Consider the following 17842-nt stretch of genomic DNA (forward strand, 5'->3'; position numbering starts at 1 on the left):
TGTGGATAGGATAGGAGTCAACTACTCCAGTCCTTCTGGTGAGGAGGCCTACCAGGCTGTATGTTCTGCCCTGCAGTTGCTCTTAAGATCCTCTGGGTCTTACCATCTGCCCTTCCTCTGCAGCCTCCAGACCCCTAGGCACTTTAATTTGACCTCCTAATGCACCCTAAGGATTCCTGGGCCTTATCGTCCTGCCTGCTACGGAACCCTTAAGACTTTTGGGCCTTTCTGGCACCTTTGACGTATTGCCTCTCTCAATTAGAATAGGAACACTTGAGCAGAGACTGTTTCTGTTTCTCCGTTTATCTCTCCAGAGCTTAGCATAGAGCTTGACATAGAGCTAGTGCTTAATGTTTTTTTCATTCATTCATTTACTCTGTCATCATGAAAATATGACGCAGTACATTTATTTGTTCACATCAAGTAGTACTATGACTGGTGAAGCCACTTGTGAAAACTTATCACCATTTAAGATCTATGAAAAACATTTGTCGTTGAAGACCATTCTGTTGTTTTTTCTCTTAGAATCATAGAGCCATAGGATGTCATACCTGGAAGGAACCTTTAGAGATTGCTTAGTACAAGCTGGGGAAATGGTCTGAGAGAATGGAGCTAACTTGCCCAAGTAAACGCTAAGAGCTAGTGACACATGTGAGACTAGAACCTGTATTTCTTATTTTAAATGTTTCTCTTTTTTCCATCTGTGTTACTTTCCATTATCTCACCCTGCACCCCAACAAAGGAGTCCTCCCCATAAGAAATAAAAATAATCAATCAAAATAAGTCATTGCATTGGCCATGTCTGAAATGTATGCCTCATTTCACACCTCTAGTCCATCAACTTTCTGTCAAGAGGCAGGAGATATGCTTAACTATGAGCCTTCTGAAATCTTGATCCGTCGTAGAGGCAGAGTTCTGAAGTCTTTATACTTTTCCTTCACATATTGAGGTCATCATGTACATTGTTCTCATGGTTCTACTTATTTCACTCTTCTTGGAATTTCTTAACCTCCAGTGCATTGCTCTTTCCACTGTACCACAACCTCTCTCAGTCCTATTCCTAATGAGTTAAAAGGATTTTTAGGAATACCTGTAGTAAATCACTAATAATACACTTGAGGGAATAACTGGCTCTCTGTCCTTGACCATTGTCAAGAATGCAAGAGTCAGAATATGGAAATATGTCTTGCATGATTACACATATATAACCTATATCAAATTGCTTACCATTTTAGGGAGCAGAGAGAGGAAAGAGGGAGGGAGAAAATTTTGGAATTCAAACTCTTATTTTAAAAATTAATGTTAAAAATTGTCTTTACACGTAATTAGAAAAAATAAAATACTATTTAAAAAAAGAATGTAAGAGTCAAGGACCCATCCACATAATTATATAATAGAATATTAAAGACTTGATCATACACTAACAGATGTCAAATGTGTGCCTTGGAAGATTTAACCCTACATGCCCAAACACTTTAAGTATTATTAAAGGTGTTGATAATGTAAAAGGGTGTGTGATCTAACTGTGATTTGTTTTTCAAGTTTCCCAACTGACCTTTTTCATCTCACTCACCAACAACTACCAGCAAATATCATGTGCTGAAGGGGAAGAGCTCATGTTAGGGTATGAGAGGCAGGATATTGTATCTTCAAATACAGCTCCAATCCTTTCTTCCAAAAGGTGACCACAGCCAATCTCCTACATGTAGTATGACATAATGGGCAGGAACCTTCCCTGTTTCTCTACCTGCATTAAGGCTAAATGGATGAACAAGTTCATTCATCGTGGCTAAATGAAGTCCTGTCAATCATAGCATATTTGGTGTGGCTTTCAGGTAATTGAGCAGAGCAGGAATTTTAAAACAAGCTTGAGCCACTCCTTTCTGATAAATGAATAAATTGTTCATTGACATGAGTCATTTGAACCATACCATAGCAAGAAGTCATTCCTAGATGAGGCACCACTCTTAATTATCAAGTAACCAACATATCCCATGTCTCCAGTCCAGTATACCCCAGCCTGCCCAATCTACTTATAGAATTATTCTAGGCAAAATGTGATAAGGGGTTACAGCCTATTTTAATTCATTAGGAAATATAAAAGAGCTACATGGAGCATGATGAATTATATGTCTTTGATTATCAACTTTTTTTAAGTTTGGTGCTTCAGGATTGAAACCACATCTATTCTCTATCATCTGAAATCACCATGATCATTATTTAAGGTGTATATAAATGGTTAAACAATTAAGAAAACTCCTTAAAATGGTTTCATGTCTGACAAGTACAGACTGGGAAAAAAATTCTAATTATATAGTGGGGTACAGCATATGATTTTACATTGTTCTGATTTTCAACAAAGGGAAAAGAGTAGGGTTTGCATATTATAGGCCAGTGAGCTGACTTCAATTCCTGGCAAACATCGAGGATGTAGTATTGGAGGAGTGATGAACATCTAGAAAAGGGAGCAGGGGTCAGAGAGATGACGTGACTCTCTAAATCACAGATCATGCCAGACTAACCTCATTCCTTTTTTTTTTTTTTTTTGGACAGGAGTACTAGACTGAAAGATCAGGGAACCACTCTAGGTATAGTTTAGTTTGCCTAGATTTTAGCAAAGCATCTGACAAAGGTTTTCATGCTAATGAACAAGATGGAATAAAGTAAACTTGACAATAGTACCATTTAGTAGATGTGGAATGGCTAGACTCAAACAGCAGTCATTAAGGATCTAACTATCTGCTTGGAAAGAGGTCTGTCATGAAGTACTTCTGGAGTTTAGGTTTAGCCCAGATCAAGGACATGAATAGAAGTAGAGATAGCAGGCTTATCAAAGTTGGAAATGACCCAAAGCTAAGAAGGATAACTAACATTGGATAATGTTAGTCAGGATCTAAAAAGATTTTTGCAAGCTAGAATATGGGCCTGAATTGAATAAGGTGAAATGCAATGAGTGAACAAATAATTGAATGAAAAAGCATTTATAAAAACCTATATGGAGGTAGAGTAAGAGTCAGCATTTTTGTCCAACTCACCTAATATACATCCTTTACATACAACAACCTCGGAAACACACTAGACTGAATTCTGATCGGTAAAGCCAAGAAAAAGTCAGAATAAGTCATTTTTCCAGCCCTGTAGCAGTTTGGGAAGATAGAGAGGTCTGCAGATATTGGGGCAGGGGCTGCCAGGAACATGGTCCGGTGGCAGCAGTGGAGAACATTCTAGTACACATGGGTGGAAAGCAAGTGGGCAGAAAGAGACCCCAGAGGACCCCTGAACCAACACTGGGAGCAGGAGCGAGGGCTGTCTGACAGCCCTGTTATTCATTACCACAGTTCCAGGGTGAAGAGGTATAGTTGCAAGCAAAAGAGGTCCTGTCTGTGTACAGATCATGGTACAAGTTCCAAAAACTTAGCAGTGTGGCTCTAAGCCCAAGAGCCAAGAGTTTTAACTCTCAAGTCCTTCAGTCCTCAAGGACTCAGTTTTAACATTTAGCCCCACACATAGGCCTGCAGTGGAATAACTTGGCCAGGAAACAAAGGCCAAAGGGGAATCAAGCAGTTCAGTCTCTCTAATCCTGCAAAGCCTCCCAGCAGGCTAACAGGGACTGAGTCCAGCAGCAATCTACTGAAATGTACAAGCCAACAGACCCAAACCTGGGTCAGGAAATCACAAAATTCAGACCAAGAGAGCAGTGAGCCTCTCCCCTGATCACATAACCTTAGAAGCACCAAAAACCTCCAGGTCTCCAAACTTAGCTGTGAAAGTAGCGGAAGTACATAAAAACACAAGCTCAGACCACACATCACTCCTTGACATTAGCAGAGCCTAACAATGATATAAAGCCCAAAGTCAAGAAGTAGACTGGAAGGACGAGCAAACCAAAAAAGAACCGGACCATAAAGAGCTACTATAGTGTTCTGTTGTTTATCCTTCATTTTCCAAGAGACCAATGACATCACAATGTAATGGGTAATGTCTTGATTTGCACATGAATTGGATTTAAGTGAAGCAGAGTTGCACAAAGTCATCAGCCTCTCTGTCTTCCAGAGTTATTGAAGTCCGTGGCAGAACAAAAGTCAAGACAACTGGTGATGGCCAAGTTGCTGCTCTCTATATTACACCCACCACAAAGACACTGCTACTATTGGCCACCATGATTCCACATACATGAAAGCAAAACTGTCCCCCAGGCATAGTTAGGAGAGCCATTAGGTAAATCCCACAAAGATTCAACAAAAGTGGGGGAATACCCAACCTCAGTCAAGTGGCTGGCTTGGCTAGCAGCTCTGCTAAAAGAGATCCCAATTTTAAAGCTTTAAAGAGTCAAGTTGAGTCAACAAACATTTGTTAAGAATCTTCTATGTGCTAGGCACTGGGCTAAGTGCTGGACATGCAAAGAATGGCAAAAAGGCAGGCCCTGCCCTCAAGGAGCTTGCAGTTCAGTGGGGAGATGATATGAGAAGGGATAAACTGGGGTAGTCTCAAAGGGATCAAGGAGGACTAGAAAGGGCTTCTTACAGAAAGTAGGACTTTAACTGAGACTTGAAGGAAGCCAAGAAGAAGAGATGAAGGAGAGAATTCCAAGTGTGAAGGACCCAGAGAAGGCACCAGCTCTTGAGACATTGAGTCTTCTGTTCAAAGAACAGTAAGAAGGCCAGTGCCAGTGATCCAGAGTGGAGACAATGAGTGACTTTGCCATGGCACAGTATTCTTGGCCAGTACACTCAAGATTTCAGCTGGGAACACTACAGACAAGTGGGAAATTCAAACATGCATAGTTTCCCTTCAATAAGGGCAACCATTTTTGTTGCATCCTTTGTGAGTTCAAGGTCTGACATAATTTGAAATTAGTTCATCACATGTAATGAGCAAGCTTTGTTGATTTTGCTAGGACTATATTTATCATACTATATGTGTAAAGTAAAATTTATATTAAATTTATAAATTTTCTTTTATTTTCAATTCACATCAAATCAACAAACATTTATTAAGCTCTTGCTATGGTGCCAGGCACAGTGCTAAGCACTAGGGATACAAAGGCAATAACAGTGGTCCCAGGCTTCAAGGGAATTACATTATAATGTACTTTATAAATACTTTGTACCTAGCAATATTTATACTATAGTGACAGGGAAACTCAAAAACAAACACAGAAGAGGACAATGATCTGGAAACATCTATAAGCAGAGCCTCAAAGAAAAATGCAGAATGGACACAGGCCCAACAAAAGTTCTTAGTAGAGTTAAAGATGTGAGTTTTGTTTTGTTTTTAATAAAAGCACAAAATTATTTTAAAAAACAAGATCAGTAGAGGGAAAAGAATGGGAAAAGAAATGAGAGCTATACCAAAAAAAAAAAAAGGTACAAAAAGAGAATTAGCAGCTTTGTAAAATAGAGTCAAAATATAACAGAAAAAAAAAACTCCTTAAAAATTAGAATTGGACAAATGGAAGCTAATTATTACATGAAGCATCAAGAAATAATAAAACAAAGTCAAAAGTCTGAAGAAGAAAAAAAGAAGAAAAATGTGAAATCACAACAAAAATAGCATGATTATTTCAATAGATTAAGAAAAGACTTTTGAGGAAATACAATACCTGGTCCTATTAAAAACACTGGAAATCACAGGAATAAACAGAATTTTCATTAAAATGATAAATAGTATCTATCTAAAACAAAGAACAAGCATTATTTGTAACAGAGAAAAACTAGAACCCTTTCCAGTAAGATCGGGGCAAAGCAAGGATGTCTATTACCACTATTACTATTCACTATTGTACCAGAAATGCTAGAAAAGAAAAGAAAAATTGAAGGAATAAGCATTGAAAAGAAGAAACAAAACTATCACTTTTTGATGGTTTACTTAGACAACAATAAAGAGTCAACTAAAAAAATTAGTTAAAACAATAACTTCATTAAAATTGCATCAACAATCATTGGCATTTCTGTTTATTACAAGGAAAATCAAGCAGGAAGAGGTAAAATGAGAAATTCCATTTAAAATAACTACAAACAATATAAAATACTAGGGAGTCTACCTGCTAAGACACACATAGGAACTATATGAACACAGTAGAAAACACTCATCACACAAATATAGATCTGAATAATTGAATGAATATTAATTGCTCATGAATATGTTGAGCCATCATAATTTAAAAAAACAATACTACTTAAATTTACTTATTCAATGCCATATTAATTAAACTACCAAAGAGTTATTTTATAGAGCTAAAGAAAAAAAAAAGAACATTTATTTGGAGGAACAAAAAGTCAAGAATATCGAGGGAATCGATGAAGGAAATGGGAAGGAAGGGAGTATAACTTTTCCAGATCTCAAGCTATGTTACAAAGCTGTGATCATCAAAAGAATTTGGTACTAGCTAAGAAGTAGAGGCGTTGATCAGAGTAGAACAGATTAGATACACAGAATCCTAAAGCAAATGAATGCAGTAACCTAGTTTTTGATAAACCAAAGATTTCAGCTACTGGGGCAAGAACTCGCCCTTTGACAAAAACTATTAGGAAACCTAGAAAGTGGTCTGGCAGAAAATAGGCATAAGCCAACATTTCTCCTTGTATACAAAGATAAGCTCAAAATAGGCTTATAATTTAGACATAAAAGGTGCTATCATAAGCAAATTAGTGGAGCAGAGAAGAAATTAACTGTCAGATCTATGGATATGGGAAGATTTCTTGATCAAACAAGAGAGGTTCACAGGAGGTAAAATGGATAATTTTGATTACACAGAATTAAAAAGTTCTAGCACAACCCAATGCAGCCAAAATTAAAAGAATAGCAGGAAACTGGGGGAGGGGGTCTTTATAGTAAGTTTCTCTGATAAAGGTCTCATTTCTAAGATATATAGAGAACACACTCAAATTTACAAGAATAAGAGCCATTCCCCAGTTAATAAATGGTCAAGAGATTTGAATAGGCAGTTTTCAGAGGGAGAAAGCAAAGCTATCAATAGCAATGAGAAAAATATGCTCTAAATCATTAATAACTAGAGAAATGCAAATTAAAACAATTCTGAAGTACCACCTCACACCCATCAGATTGACTAAAATGACAAAAAAGGAAAATTATAAATGCTGGAGAGGATGTGGGAAAATAATCACTGCTGATGGTGTTGTGAACTGGTCCAGCTATTCTGGAAAGCACATTGAAACTATGCCCAAAAGGCTAAACTGTGCATACCCTTTGACCCAGCAATACAGCTACTAGGTCTATCCTCCAAAGAGATCAAAGAAAGAGGAAAAGGTTTCATATATACAAAAATGTTCATGGCAGCTTTTTTGTGGTGACAAAAAATTGGAAACTGAGGGGATGCCCATCAATTGAAAAATGGCTGAATGAGTTATGGTGTATGAATGTGGTAGAATACTATTGTGGTATAAGAAATAACAAGTAGGATCATTTCAGAAAAACCTGGGAAAAGTTATTTGAATTGATGAAAGGTAAAGTGAACAGAACCAGGAGAGCAATACACAGCAATATTGGTTACAATGATCAACTGTGAAAAACTTAGTTATTCTGATCAACATGATGACCCACCACAGCTCCAAGGTACCCATGATGTAACATTCTGTCCACCTCTAGAAAGAGAACTGCTAGACTCTGAGTGTAGACAGAAGCATATTTTCTTTTCTTTCTTTTCTTTTTTTTTATGCTTTTTTTAAGAACATGACTAATGCAGAAATTTGTTTTGTGTGATTACATAATTATAGTAGGTTTTGTTTTTCTTGCCTTCTCATGGAGGGGAGGGAGAATTTGGAACTGAAAAAAAGTCTCTTAAAAAAAAGCATATGCCATTCATTGTGTCAAATGCTGGGGATGCAGATTCCTTTGGGGGAAGACAATACATGGGGAGGGGAAGTTTATACATAGGGTGAATTGGTTCAGAAATAGCCAGGAAGTGGCATGATGGCCTCGTTCCAGACAAATCATAGTGGAAACTCACCTATAAGAGCCTAGGGCGCTAGGGGCATAGTCAAAGATTGGGCAGGAAGAGGATGAGAAGAATGGCTAAAGTGTAGGCAGCAGAATTTGAAAATGGGGCAGCTAGGTGGCGCAATGGCTAGAGCTCCAGCCTTGGAGTCAGGAAGACCTGAATTCAAATCCACAAATCCAGCCTCAGACACTTGACACTTAATTGCTGCGTGACCCTGGGCAAGTCACTTAACCCCAATTGCCTCACCAAAAAGCAAAAAAAAAAAATTTGAAAATGGCCAAGTAATTTGATAGGAATAGATGTAAAGTCTTAGACTTGTCCTCATAAAGTCAACTTACAAGTACAAAATAAGTAGGCATATAGCTAGGGAGCAATTTACCTGAACAAAATCTGAGTATTATGGAGTTCAAATTCAATATGAGTCAACAGAGTTATATGGCAGCCAAAAGAGCTGATGAGATCTTAGTCTAAATTAAGAGAAGTAGAAGGTCCAGGCCTAAGTAAGTGATAGTCCTGGTGTTTTTTGCTCTAATCAAAGAACACCAATAGTCATGTGTTCAACTCTGGGCACCACATTTTAGGGCATTAATAAGTTGGAGAGTATCTGAAGTGGGTCACTAGCATGATGGAAGGCCTTGAAAAAATGTCATATCAGTATAAGTTGAAGGAATTGGGAATGTTTAACCTAGAGGAGAAAAGATTTAAAGACATGACAATTATCTTCAAATATTGGAGAAGCTGAATTAGATTTCTTCTGCATGACCCCAGAGGGCAGAACTAGAAACACTAGGTAAAAGGTGCAAAGAATATGCTTTTAAGCTTCATTTTAAGAAAAAACTTCCTAATTAGAACTTATCTCAAAATAGAATGGACTCTTTTAGGAAGGTAGGAATATCCCACTTCAAACAAGGATTAGATGGCCACTTATCAGAAACATTGTAGAGGGAATTCTTGTTCAGGGTGGTTTGGATCAGTGAACCTCTCAGGACCCTTCTGGTTCTCAGACTTTTGAGTTTCTATGAGTGAATGAATGAATGAAAAAGCATTTATTTAGAGTTTTCTGTATGCCAAGCACAGTGCTAAGTGCTAAGGATACAAATGCAATAGCAATCATGGTTCCTGCCCTCAAGGAGTTTGTGTTCTAATGGGAAAGATAACACACATAGGGGAATAGTGACCAATGGGACTTTGGTGTGAAAAGTTAAGGGGATGATGAGTAAGACCATAGATGAGTAAATTGACATACCTCATCTAGGATCAGACAGAGTTAATTTGATCATGGTTCCAGAAGGGGGTTTAGGGGTATGGGTGATAGGTATGCACATGTGGATATAGGACAAGGTGATTGGAGAGACTGTGGGGGGAAGGTAGCCAGAGAGTGAGGAGTGAAGTAAAGCATGCTGGGGCTTTGAATGGTCCTGAAGAAGCAGTCACCAGTCAGAACAGTGGGGCCCAGGGCTGAGGTTCAGCCAGGCTGTGGTCCAGAGCCAATGCATTGTAGATTGAGAAATGGAAGGGTCCTTAGAGGTCATTGAGTTCAACCACCCCATTTAAAAAAAAAATTCACTTAATCTATTTTCTCTCCCTCCCCCACCACCACCATTGGAAGATAAAAAAAAAAACAAAGCCCATGTGATAAGTATACACAGTCAAGCAAAACAGATTCCCAGATTGTCTGTGTTCAAAGAATATCTATCTCAGTCTGTACCCTAAGTCCATCACCTGTTTGTTGAGAAGTAGGTACCATGTTTCATCATCAGTCCTCTACAATCATAATTGGGCATTTTGTTGATTAACATTCTTAAGACTTTGAGAGTTGTTTGTCTTTGTGGTCAATCCTCCTCATTTTACAGATGTGAAAACGGAGGCCAGAGGAGTTAAATGGCTTATCCAGGTCACATAGGTAGTAAGTGAGAGACTGATCAAATCCTCTTTCTCCAAATTCAGTGTTCTTTCTATAACATTCCATATTTTTTCTTATTCCCATTGATCTGTGAAAGCTGTCATTTTTGTTTCTATAAAATTCCCATGGTTTTAAGACCTGTGGGCATTTGCTGTGGTTTCTTTAAGTTCATTTTGCCAGCACTTGGCATAATGGCTGGCTCATAGTAGGCGCTTAATAAATGTTTACTAATTGATTCTCTATTCCATATAAAATATCCCTCCTTTTTCTGTTGAAATTTTTTTCTTACCTCACATTTTTGTCCTAAACTTCATTTTATCTAACTTTTATTTTTGTGTTGTTTTTAAGGAACACTGTTTGAAGATAAAGGAGACAAGCATGCCAAAAAGGGAATTTGCATTTGGGAATGTATTGAGAGGATGCACAAGAAGAGTCCCATTTTTTTTAATTACTTATATTCACCAATGGAAACAGAGGTACTCAGAGAAATCATTCTTGTTTGATTTTTTTTAACATTGCCCTGGAGTTAATGTTTTGCTGAGTTTAATTAAAATAGCATAAACTGATTATAATCTATTTAGACTTTCAGAAAAGTTATACACCAAAGACACCTTGGGATGATTTGGGGTAGGGGATAAGGGGATTGTTTTGTCAGGAAAGAACTTTCCTGATTTAGAAACAGGAGACAAAACGTAGTTCCCCAAGCAATAATGCCAGATCTGGTCTTATTGGGCTTTTTAATAAGTCATGTGAAAAAAGATATGCTAAATGAAATCCTCCAAGTTTGTGAAATGAGAGTAAGTACTTCCAGGTCATGAGAAGTCAGATAGATAAGCTTGGGGAAGATCTTAAGAAGATTCATGGGGGAGATAAAAAGAGGCAACTGAGTTTCATTGTTTCTAAATGCAAAATAAAGGAGTAAGGGGAAAGTAAACCAAACTCCTCTGCTGCAAGACAATATCTGAACTCTCCAAAGGGACCTAGGAGTCATAAATATCATGGACAAGGCTGAGGTATTGCAACATAGGCCAGCCAGGTGTTGGACTTTCATCAAGCAGAGTAATCCCACACTAGTATAGAATCATGGTACGTCTGTATCTGGAGTTCTAAGGGTAGGCCTGGTAGCCTGTCCTCAAGGTAGAACGTGAAACTAGAGATGGTTTGGAGAAAGACAGCTCACTGATCAAGGGGCTGGAAGGGAGTGGGAGGAGGGGACAGTCCTATATGAAGTCAGACTAAAAAGATGAGGAGGATACAATGTTAAAAGGAGGAATTCTAAGAGAATTATGATTGAAGTCTGAAGAATTGTGAACATCCAGGATGAGTAGGATTTGGATTGGCTCACTCAGTCCCAGAACACTGTCACTGGAAGAGTATGAAGCTTGAAAAGGGCAAGGTTAGGATGTATAAAAGGAAGAAAAGGAAATTTGCATGGCTGGAAGTAAACCGGTCAAATTCATTAGCCTTAATCAAGGATGAAAGTCGAAATCAATTCTGAAGAGATTTCAGTGAAGTCATGTAATAGCAGGACTGTAATGGCTTATTAAGGGAAACAAAGATGTTTGGAGCATATCCCTAGCACATGAGGCTGTCATAGAAGACAGTAGCCATATGCTTCTGCAGCACATGTCCCTCGTGCCTCTCGCAAAGACAGAAGAAGTCAAGGTTGAACAGAATAACTCAGAGTGACAATTCTTATGCTTGGGAATGATTTGCAAGGGAAAAACTAGATAAAGGTATCACTCTTTACCTTCACAAAGAGTTCTTTTGGCTCAATTCATGGGCAGTTCTAGATGTATGCTTTTAAATAAATTGCTTAGGAAAGTGAGGTCACCAGGATTGGTATTGAGAGTATTTCTGCCAAGGTGATGGTCAAAATATTCCATGTTGATTTCTGACACTTTCAAAAGAATGGTAACTTTACTACTTAAAGCAAGCTGCCTCACTTCTTGGAGCCCAGCATGTAGGTATGGAGAGGGCAGATTCCCAATGTATTGAAAAATGTTCAACCTTCAAGGTAATGGTGTAAATTGTGATGTTCCATTTAAACAGGTACTAAAGCCCAGTATAAATGTGTCCAGCCTCAAGAAATGGGACTATTACATGGAAGAAACACTGTCCACAGGGCCTTCGTATGACTGGACAATGCTAACAACAAAATCCACACCTTATGAAGATGCAGACCAGGCAGATGGAAGCAGGTCACAGAGCCAGAGAAGAATAGTGTGGCCATGCTATGATGATGTCAGTAAGGTGCAGCCAGATGCAATCACTAGCCTCTTCTGCGTAAGTCAGCACACTCAGAAAGTACCATTTCTTAAGTTGCCTTAAGACACAAGTGCCTGTTTCCTCCTCCAGATAGAAAGCTAGGGATTGAACTCGGTTCGAGCCTTGGGCTTAGATTTTTTTTCTGTGACCTTAGGAAGTCAGTGCAATTGACCTTGGATCTGGGTTTCTGTTGTTTTCATAAACAGATGTACACGTTGTTCTTGTTACTCAATGACAGTACTGTAAGAAAGCCTCAAAGTATGCACAAGAAAATCAGTTTTGCTTAGAAACATTGTCATGGGAAAAAAGTGGAACTGGCAAAGTTTGGTATGCTGATGTCACGGCTGTAGTTGAAATGAGCAAAATGGCTCCATAGTTGGAACCCAGCAAGGCCAATGTTGTGGCATAATTATGTGAAATGTGTAAGGGTAATTGTTAATATCCCAAACAAGAACCTTCCTTCCCTTATAAGGAAGAACAGTTACAGTGTCCATGATAGCCCAACTATCTGTCTTCCACTGGAAGAATATTCCCTGATAAACTCAATCCCTACCAAGAAACAATTTGGAAATAGAGTGAACTCCAGTTATGTGACTGCCTGCTTCTCTGGGAGCTGCATCTGTTAACCCTATGTTGGGAGATTTCTAAGTGTGAAGTCCAGACCAGTAAGGCCAGATTGCATGGGCATGGCCAGATATCATCACCTCATATCTATGTTGGATCTCTCAGTCCATCTTTCCCACTCCAGGCTTTTTCCTATAGGGTTTGTTTTGCTCACTGTACCAGAGATGCACCGAGAGAGTCAGGTCCCAAGGCTCCACAGTGGTTTGGGAGGAGCGTTTTCATCTTTTATTATCTAAGCCCTTTCACTCACTAAAAGGCTTTGTTTTGAATTCTTAAAACATCACTTTACACATATAAGCATTGAGTAAGGAAGTCCCGCCACCTGGGCCATCGGGACCCTAGCTTTGAGGGCCAAGCAAAGACCCTGTTTCATTTCTCTCCCTGGTTGCTATTTATAAATAACAGACGCTGGGTTCTAATGCCGGATCCCCAAACCGGCTCCTCATCTGGGCTTTTTAGTGTACGCTTTCTGCTGTCCTTCACAGATTTAGTTGTAAATGTGATACGCTAATGAATCAGTTAACCTGAAATACTGACCTTCCCCCAAACCTCCTTTCCTTGACTACAGGAAATTGAACGGTTAGAACACAAATTGAGCCAAACCCCAGAAAGGTGGCAGCAGCTATGGGAAAGAGTGAGCGTGACTCTTAAGGAAGATGCAAGACAAGACCAGGTAAGTGGGTTCAGGAAGCACTTTCATGTGTCTACCTTGGTTATGCATCTTCTGGACCATCACTTTTCAGGTCTCTACTTGTGAGGTTTTTGATGCGAGGCAGCCTGAGCTATGGAGCCCATCACAGAAATATTCTAAGTAGTCCTGACCTGGCTTCCACACAGAGAGGACCCAAGAGGCACAACTGCATGGGTGTCTCACATTGCCAAGTGTCCTTGTGCAAGCAGATCATGTATATTTCACTGATCCAGTCCTGTTTTCAATAGTCATGTATTATATACCTATTATGTGTAAGGCAGTGTGCTAAAAGTAGGGCAGCTAGGTGGCACAGTAGATAGAGCAATGACCCTGGGTTCAAATCCAGCCTCACACACTTACTAGCTGTGTGACCCTAGGCAAGTCACTTAACCCCAATTGCCTCCACACACACAAAATAAAATAAAAAATAAAAGTAATGGGGGAGATACAGGTGTAACTACTAGGAGATGTGGTCATTGGCCTCCAGGAATTTACATTGTAGCAGGGGATGACTAAAGTAGATATGCGCATGTGCATGTGCTAACAGATGACGAGTCCATATGAAGAGTATAGCGTGCTATGAGATGAGAGGAGAAGCAATCACTTCCAGCTGAGGGGGAGCAGGGAAGGCCTTGTCTCATGAAGGGGCTCGCATTTGAGCTGAGCCTTGAAAGATGGGCAGATTTCCTGTCACTTTTACCTCTCTACAAGCTGGCTTCTGTCCTCATTCAACTGAAATTGCTCTCTCTAGAGTTACTAATGATCCCTTCTTTGACACATTAATGGCCTTTTCTCAATCTTCATTCTTTTTGACCTCTCAGTAGCCTTTGACACCTCCAGTCACCCTCTTTTCCTCTATGCTCTCTTCTCTCTAGGCTTTCAGGACACGATCTCTCCTGGTTCTCCTCCCACATGTCTGACCACTTCTCAGCCTCCTGACTAGATCTTCATTCATGCCCCTTAACTCTCCTCAAGGTTCAGGGCTAGGCCTTCTCTTCTCCCTCTATACGATTTCCCTTGGTGATCTTATCAGCTCCCATAGACTCAGCTATCATCTCTGTGTAGATGATTCTCAGATTTATTTGCCCAGCCCTAACTTCTCTACTGACCTCCAGTCTGAAATCTCCAGCTACCTCTTAGCTATCTCATGCTGGTTGTCCCAGAGACATCTTAAATTCACCATGTCCAAAACTAAACCCATGATCTTTCTCCCTAAAATCTGATCTCTTCCCAACTTTCCTATTACTGTGAAAGGTCCCAAAATCCTCCCATGCACCCAGACTCCCAATCTAGGTGTCATCCTCAACTCCTCATTCACACCCCCCATCATCAGTCAGTTGCCAAGTCCCATCATTTCTACCTTCCTAACATCACTCACATATACTCCCTTTTCTCTTTTGACACTGCCACCACCTGACCCAGGTCCTCATTATCCCATGTCTAGGCTATCACAGTAGCCTACTGGATGGTCTCCCTGCGTCAAATCCATCCCATGCCCCACCCCAATCCATCCTCCACTCTCCTATCAAATTGATCTTCCTAAAGTACAAAGCTGGCCTTGTCACACACCACTATTCAGTCTGTGCCAATGATTCCCTTCTCCTTTTAGGATCAAAGATAAAATGCTTTGTTTACCTTATAAGGCCCTCTATAACCTGGTCCCTTCCACCTTTTCAGTCTTTTTACACTCTACACTCAGCCATATCCTCTGTGATCCAGTGACATTGGCCTCCTTGCTGTATCTCCCAACTCCAGGCATTATCATTGGCTGTCCCCCGTGTCTGGAGTGCTCTCCCACCGTCTCCGCCTCTTATGCTCTCTGATGTCCTTCAAGTCAAAGCCAAAGTCTTAACTTCTGTAAGAAGGTCTTCCTAATCCCCTATAATACCAGTGCCTTCCCTCTGGTGGTCTCTCAAATTCATCATGTCTGTATCTTGTTTGTATGGAATTACCTTCATGTTGTCTGCCTGTTACACTCTGAGCTCCTTGAGAACAGCAACTGTCTTTTGTCTTTCTTTATATCTCTAGCCCTCAGCACAATGCCTGGCACATAGTGGGTGCTTAACAAATGTCTGTTAACTGACTGACTCTGTTGAGCTTTTAAAGACTTTCATTACCTGTTTCCAATCAACTTTTCCAATCTCAGTGTACATTACTTCCTCATCCACACTCTCAGTCTAGCCAATCTAGCCTTAGAATCAAGAAAACCAGTGTTCAACTCCTGCATGTGGCACTTACTAGCTGTGTGACTATGGTCAAATCGCTTAATCTCTGTGAGCCTCAATTTTCATATCTATAAAATGAGAACAATGGTATCTACTTCCCTGTATGAGACTGTTGTGAAGCCACCATGAGTTAATGTACAAACTGTAAAGTACTATATGAATGTCAGTTGTTGTTATTATCATCTGGTAGACATTCAGGAAATAGTCATTAAGCCAAAAAAGGTTTAGGAATATGAAATAATGTCAGATGTTGCTGTGAATACTAACTCTACAGTCAGAAGTTCTGGGTTAAGAATCTTGCCTCTGATACTTAGAAGTTGTATGACCTTTGGCAAGTCACTTAACCTTCTGAGCCTCAGTTTCCTCATCTGTAAAATATAAAGGATGGACTATCCGGATAGTCCCTGAGGCCTTGTCTAGGTCTAAATCTACAATCTCATGAGAGCTATTAAAAAAACAAACAAACCCAAGAGGCCATTGGATGTTATAAAATGAAGTCGTTGGTAGCAATCTCATTGCCTTGCATGTAGTAGGTACTTAATATATATTTGTTGAAATGAATTGAATTCTCTCCATTTGGGATGCAAAAACTACTAATAGGAGTGGGTAATGGCTTGCCTGGTGACGGTCCCCTAGCAACAGGGTGCGTGTCTGTAGCCCCACGTTTTCCAGCAAGCTGTTGAGTTTTAGAAATGATTTTTTCAAAATGCTCTAACTCACTATTGATTGGCGAAATGCAAATTAAAACAATTCTGAGGTACTACCTCATACCTATTAGATTAGCTAATAGGACTGAAAAGAAAATGACAAATGTTGGAGGGGATATGGGAAAAATGAGACATTAATGCAGTGTTGGCAGAGTTATGAACTGATTCAACCATTCTGGAGAGCAATTTGGAACTGTGCCCAAAGGACTATAAAACTATTCATACCCTTTGTCCTAGCAATATCACTACTAGATCTATATCCCAAAAGAGATGAAAAAAAAGAAAAAGTCCCTATATGTACAAAAATATTTATAGCATCTCTTTTCTGATGGCAAAGAGTTGGAAATTGAGGTGATGCCCATCAATTGAGGAAAGGCTCAACAATTGTGGTATATGATCATGATGGAATACTATTGTGCTATAAGAAATGATGAGCAGGATGCTCTCAGAAAAACTTGAAAAAACTTACATGAGCTGATGCAAAGTGAAATGTACTATGTACAAAGTAACAGCAATATTGTAAGATGATAAGCTGTGAATGACTTAGCTATTCTCAGTAGTACAATGATCCAAGACAATTCTGAAAGACTTATGATGAAAAATGCTATCCTTCCCCAGAGAAAGAACCAAGGTATCTGAATACAGATTGAAGCATACTTTTTTTTACTTTTTTTCCTTGAGGGTTTTTTTGGTCTGGTTTTTTTTTCACAACATGACTACTGTGGAAATGTTTTGCATGACTACACATGTATAACCTATATCGAATTGTTTGCCTTCTCAGTGAGGGAGGTGGGGAGGGAAAAGGAGGAAGGGAGAAAATTTGGAACACAAAGTTTTAAAAACAAAAGTTAAAAATTGTTTTTTCATGTAACCGGGGGAAAATAAAATATTGAACATTTTTTTTAATTTCATTAGTTGTAAAAAAAAAAAAAAGTTATTTTTCCAGCTTGCTATCCAAGGTGGACTAAAAAATGTGTTTTATGTTTTCAGCCCCGGAGACACCCTTCTAGCTCCTCAGGAATTGTGACTACCAACTTACACTCCTATCAGAAGAGATCTCTGCTTCATCTGCCTGACAGTGGCCTGGGGGAAGAACAAAATGCTGGCATCTCCCCATCCAATGGAGTGGACCGGAGAGCAGCCACACTCTACAGCCAGTTTACTTCCAAGAATGATGAGAACAGGTGACACGCAGGGTCCTTTCCAGTTTCCCTGCCACCTAGAGCATGTGTCCCTGTGGTCATCACATAGGCAAGGAGGATGGTCATCTCTGTGTTCCTTTTCTTCATTGCTCTCTATAGCTAACTTGATTTATCTTTCTTTGTGGAATTGCCTGCTATTTGCTAGGCAAAATGTCCTAGGATACATTTCTGTTTTACTGAATGTTTGATTAACTTTCGCATAGGTAAAGGTTTAATATACTTCAGTGGATTTGTGATCTCATTGATGTGGGCACTCCCTCCA

The 17842-nt window shown here is 39.4% G+C and overlaps 1 protein-coding gene across 1 annotated transcript in view; it reads left to right on the top strand.

The window, feature by feature from the left end:
• SBF2 (SET binding factor 2) overlaps window positions 1-17842 on the top strand; it is a 485589-nt gene that overhangs the window by 457785 nt on the left and 9962 nt on the right. Inside the window, exons 36-39 of the mRNA XM_027852565.1 lie at window positions 10212-10339; window positions 11916-12149; window positions 13324-13428; window positions 17369-17562. Of these exons, the coding sequence (XP_027708366.1) occupies window positions 10212-10339; window positions 11916-12149; window positions 13324-13428; window positions 17369-17562 (661 nt within the window). The remainder of the gene's footprint in view (window positions 1-10211; window positions 10340-11915; window positions 12150-13323; window positions 13429-17368; window positions 17563-17842) is intronic.

This window comes from Vombatus ursinus, unplaced genomic scaffold (assembly GCF_900497805.2).
Source record: "Vombatus ursinus unplaced genomic scaffold, bare-nosed wombat genome assembly UNPS02009770.1, whole genome shotgun sequence".
Taxonomy (NCBI): domain Eukaryota; kingdom Metazoa; phylum Chordata; class Mammalia; order Diprotodontia; family Vombatidae; genus Vombatus; species Vombatus ursinus.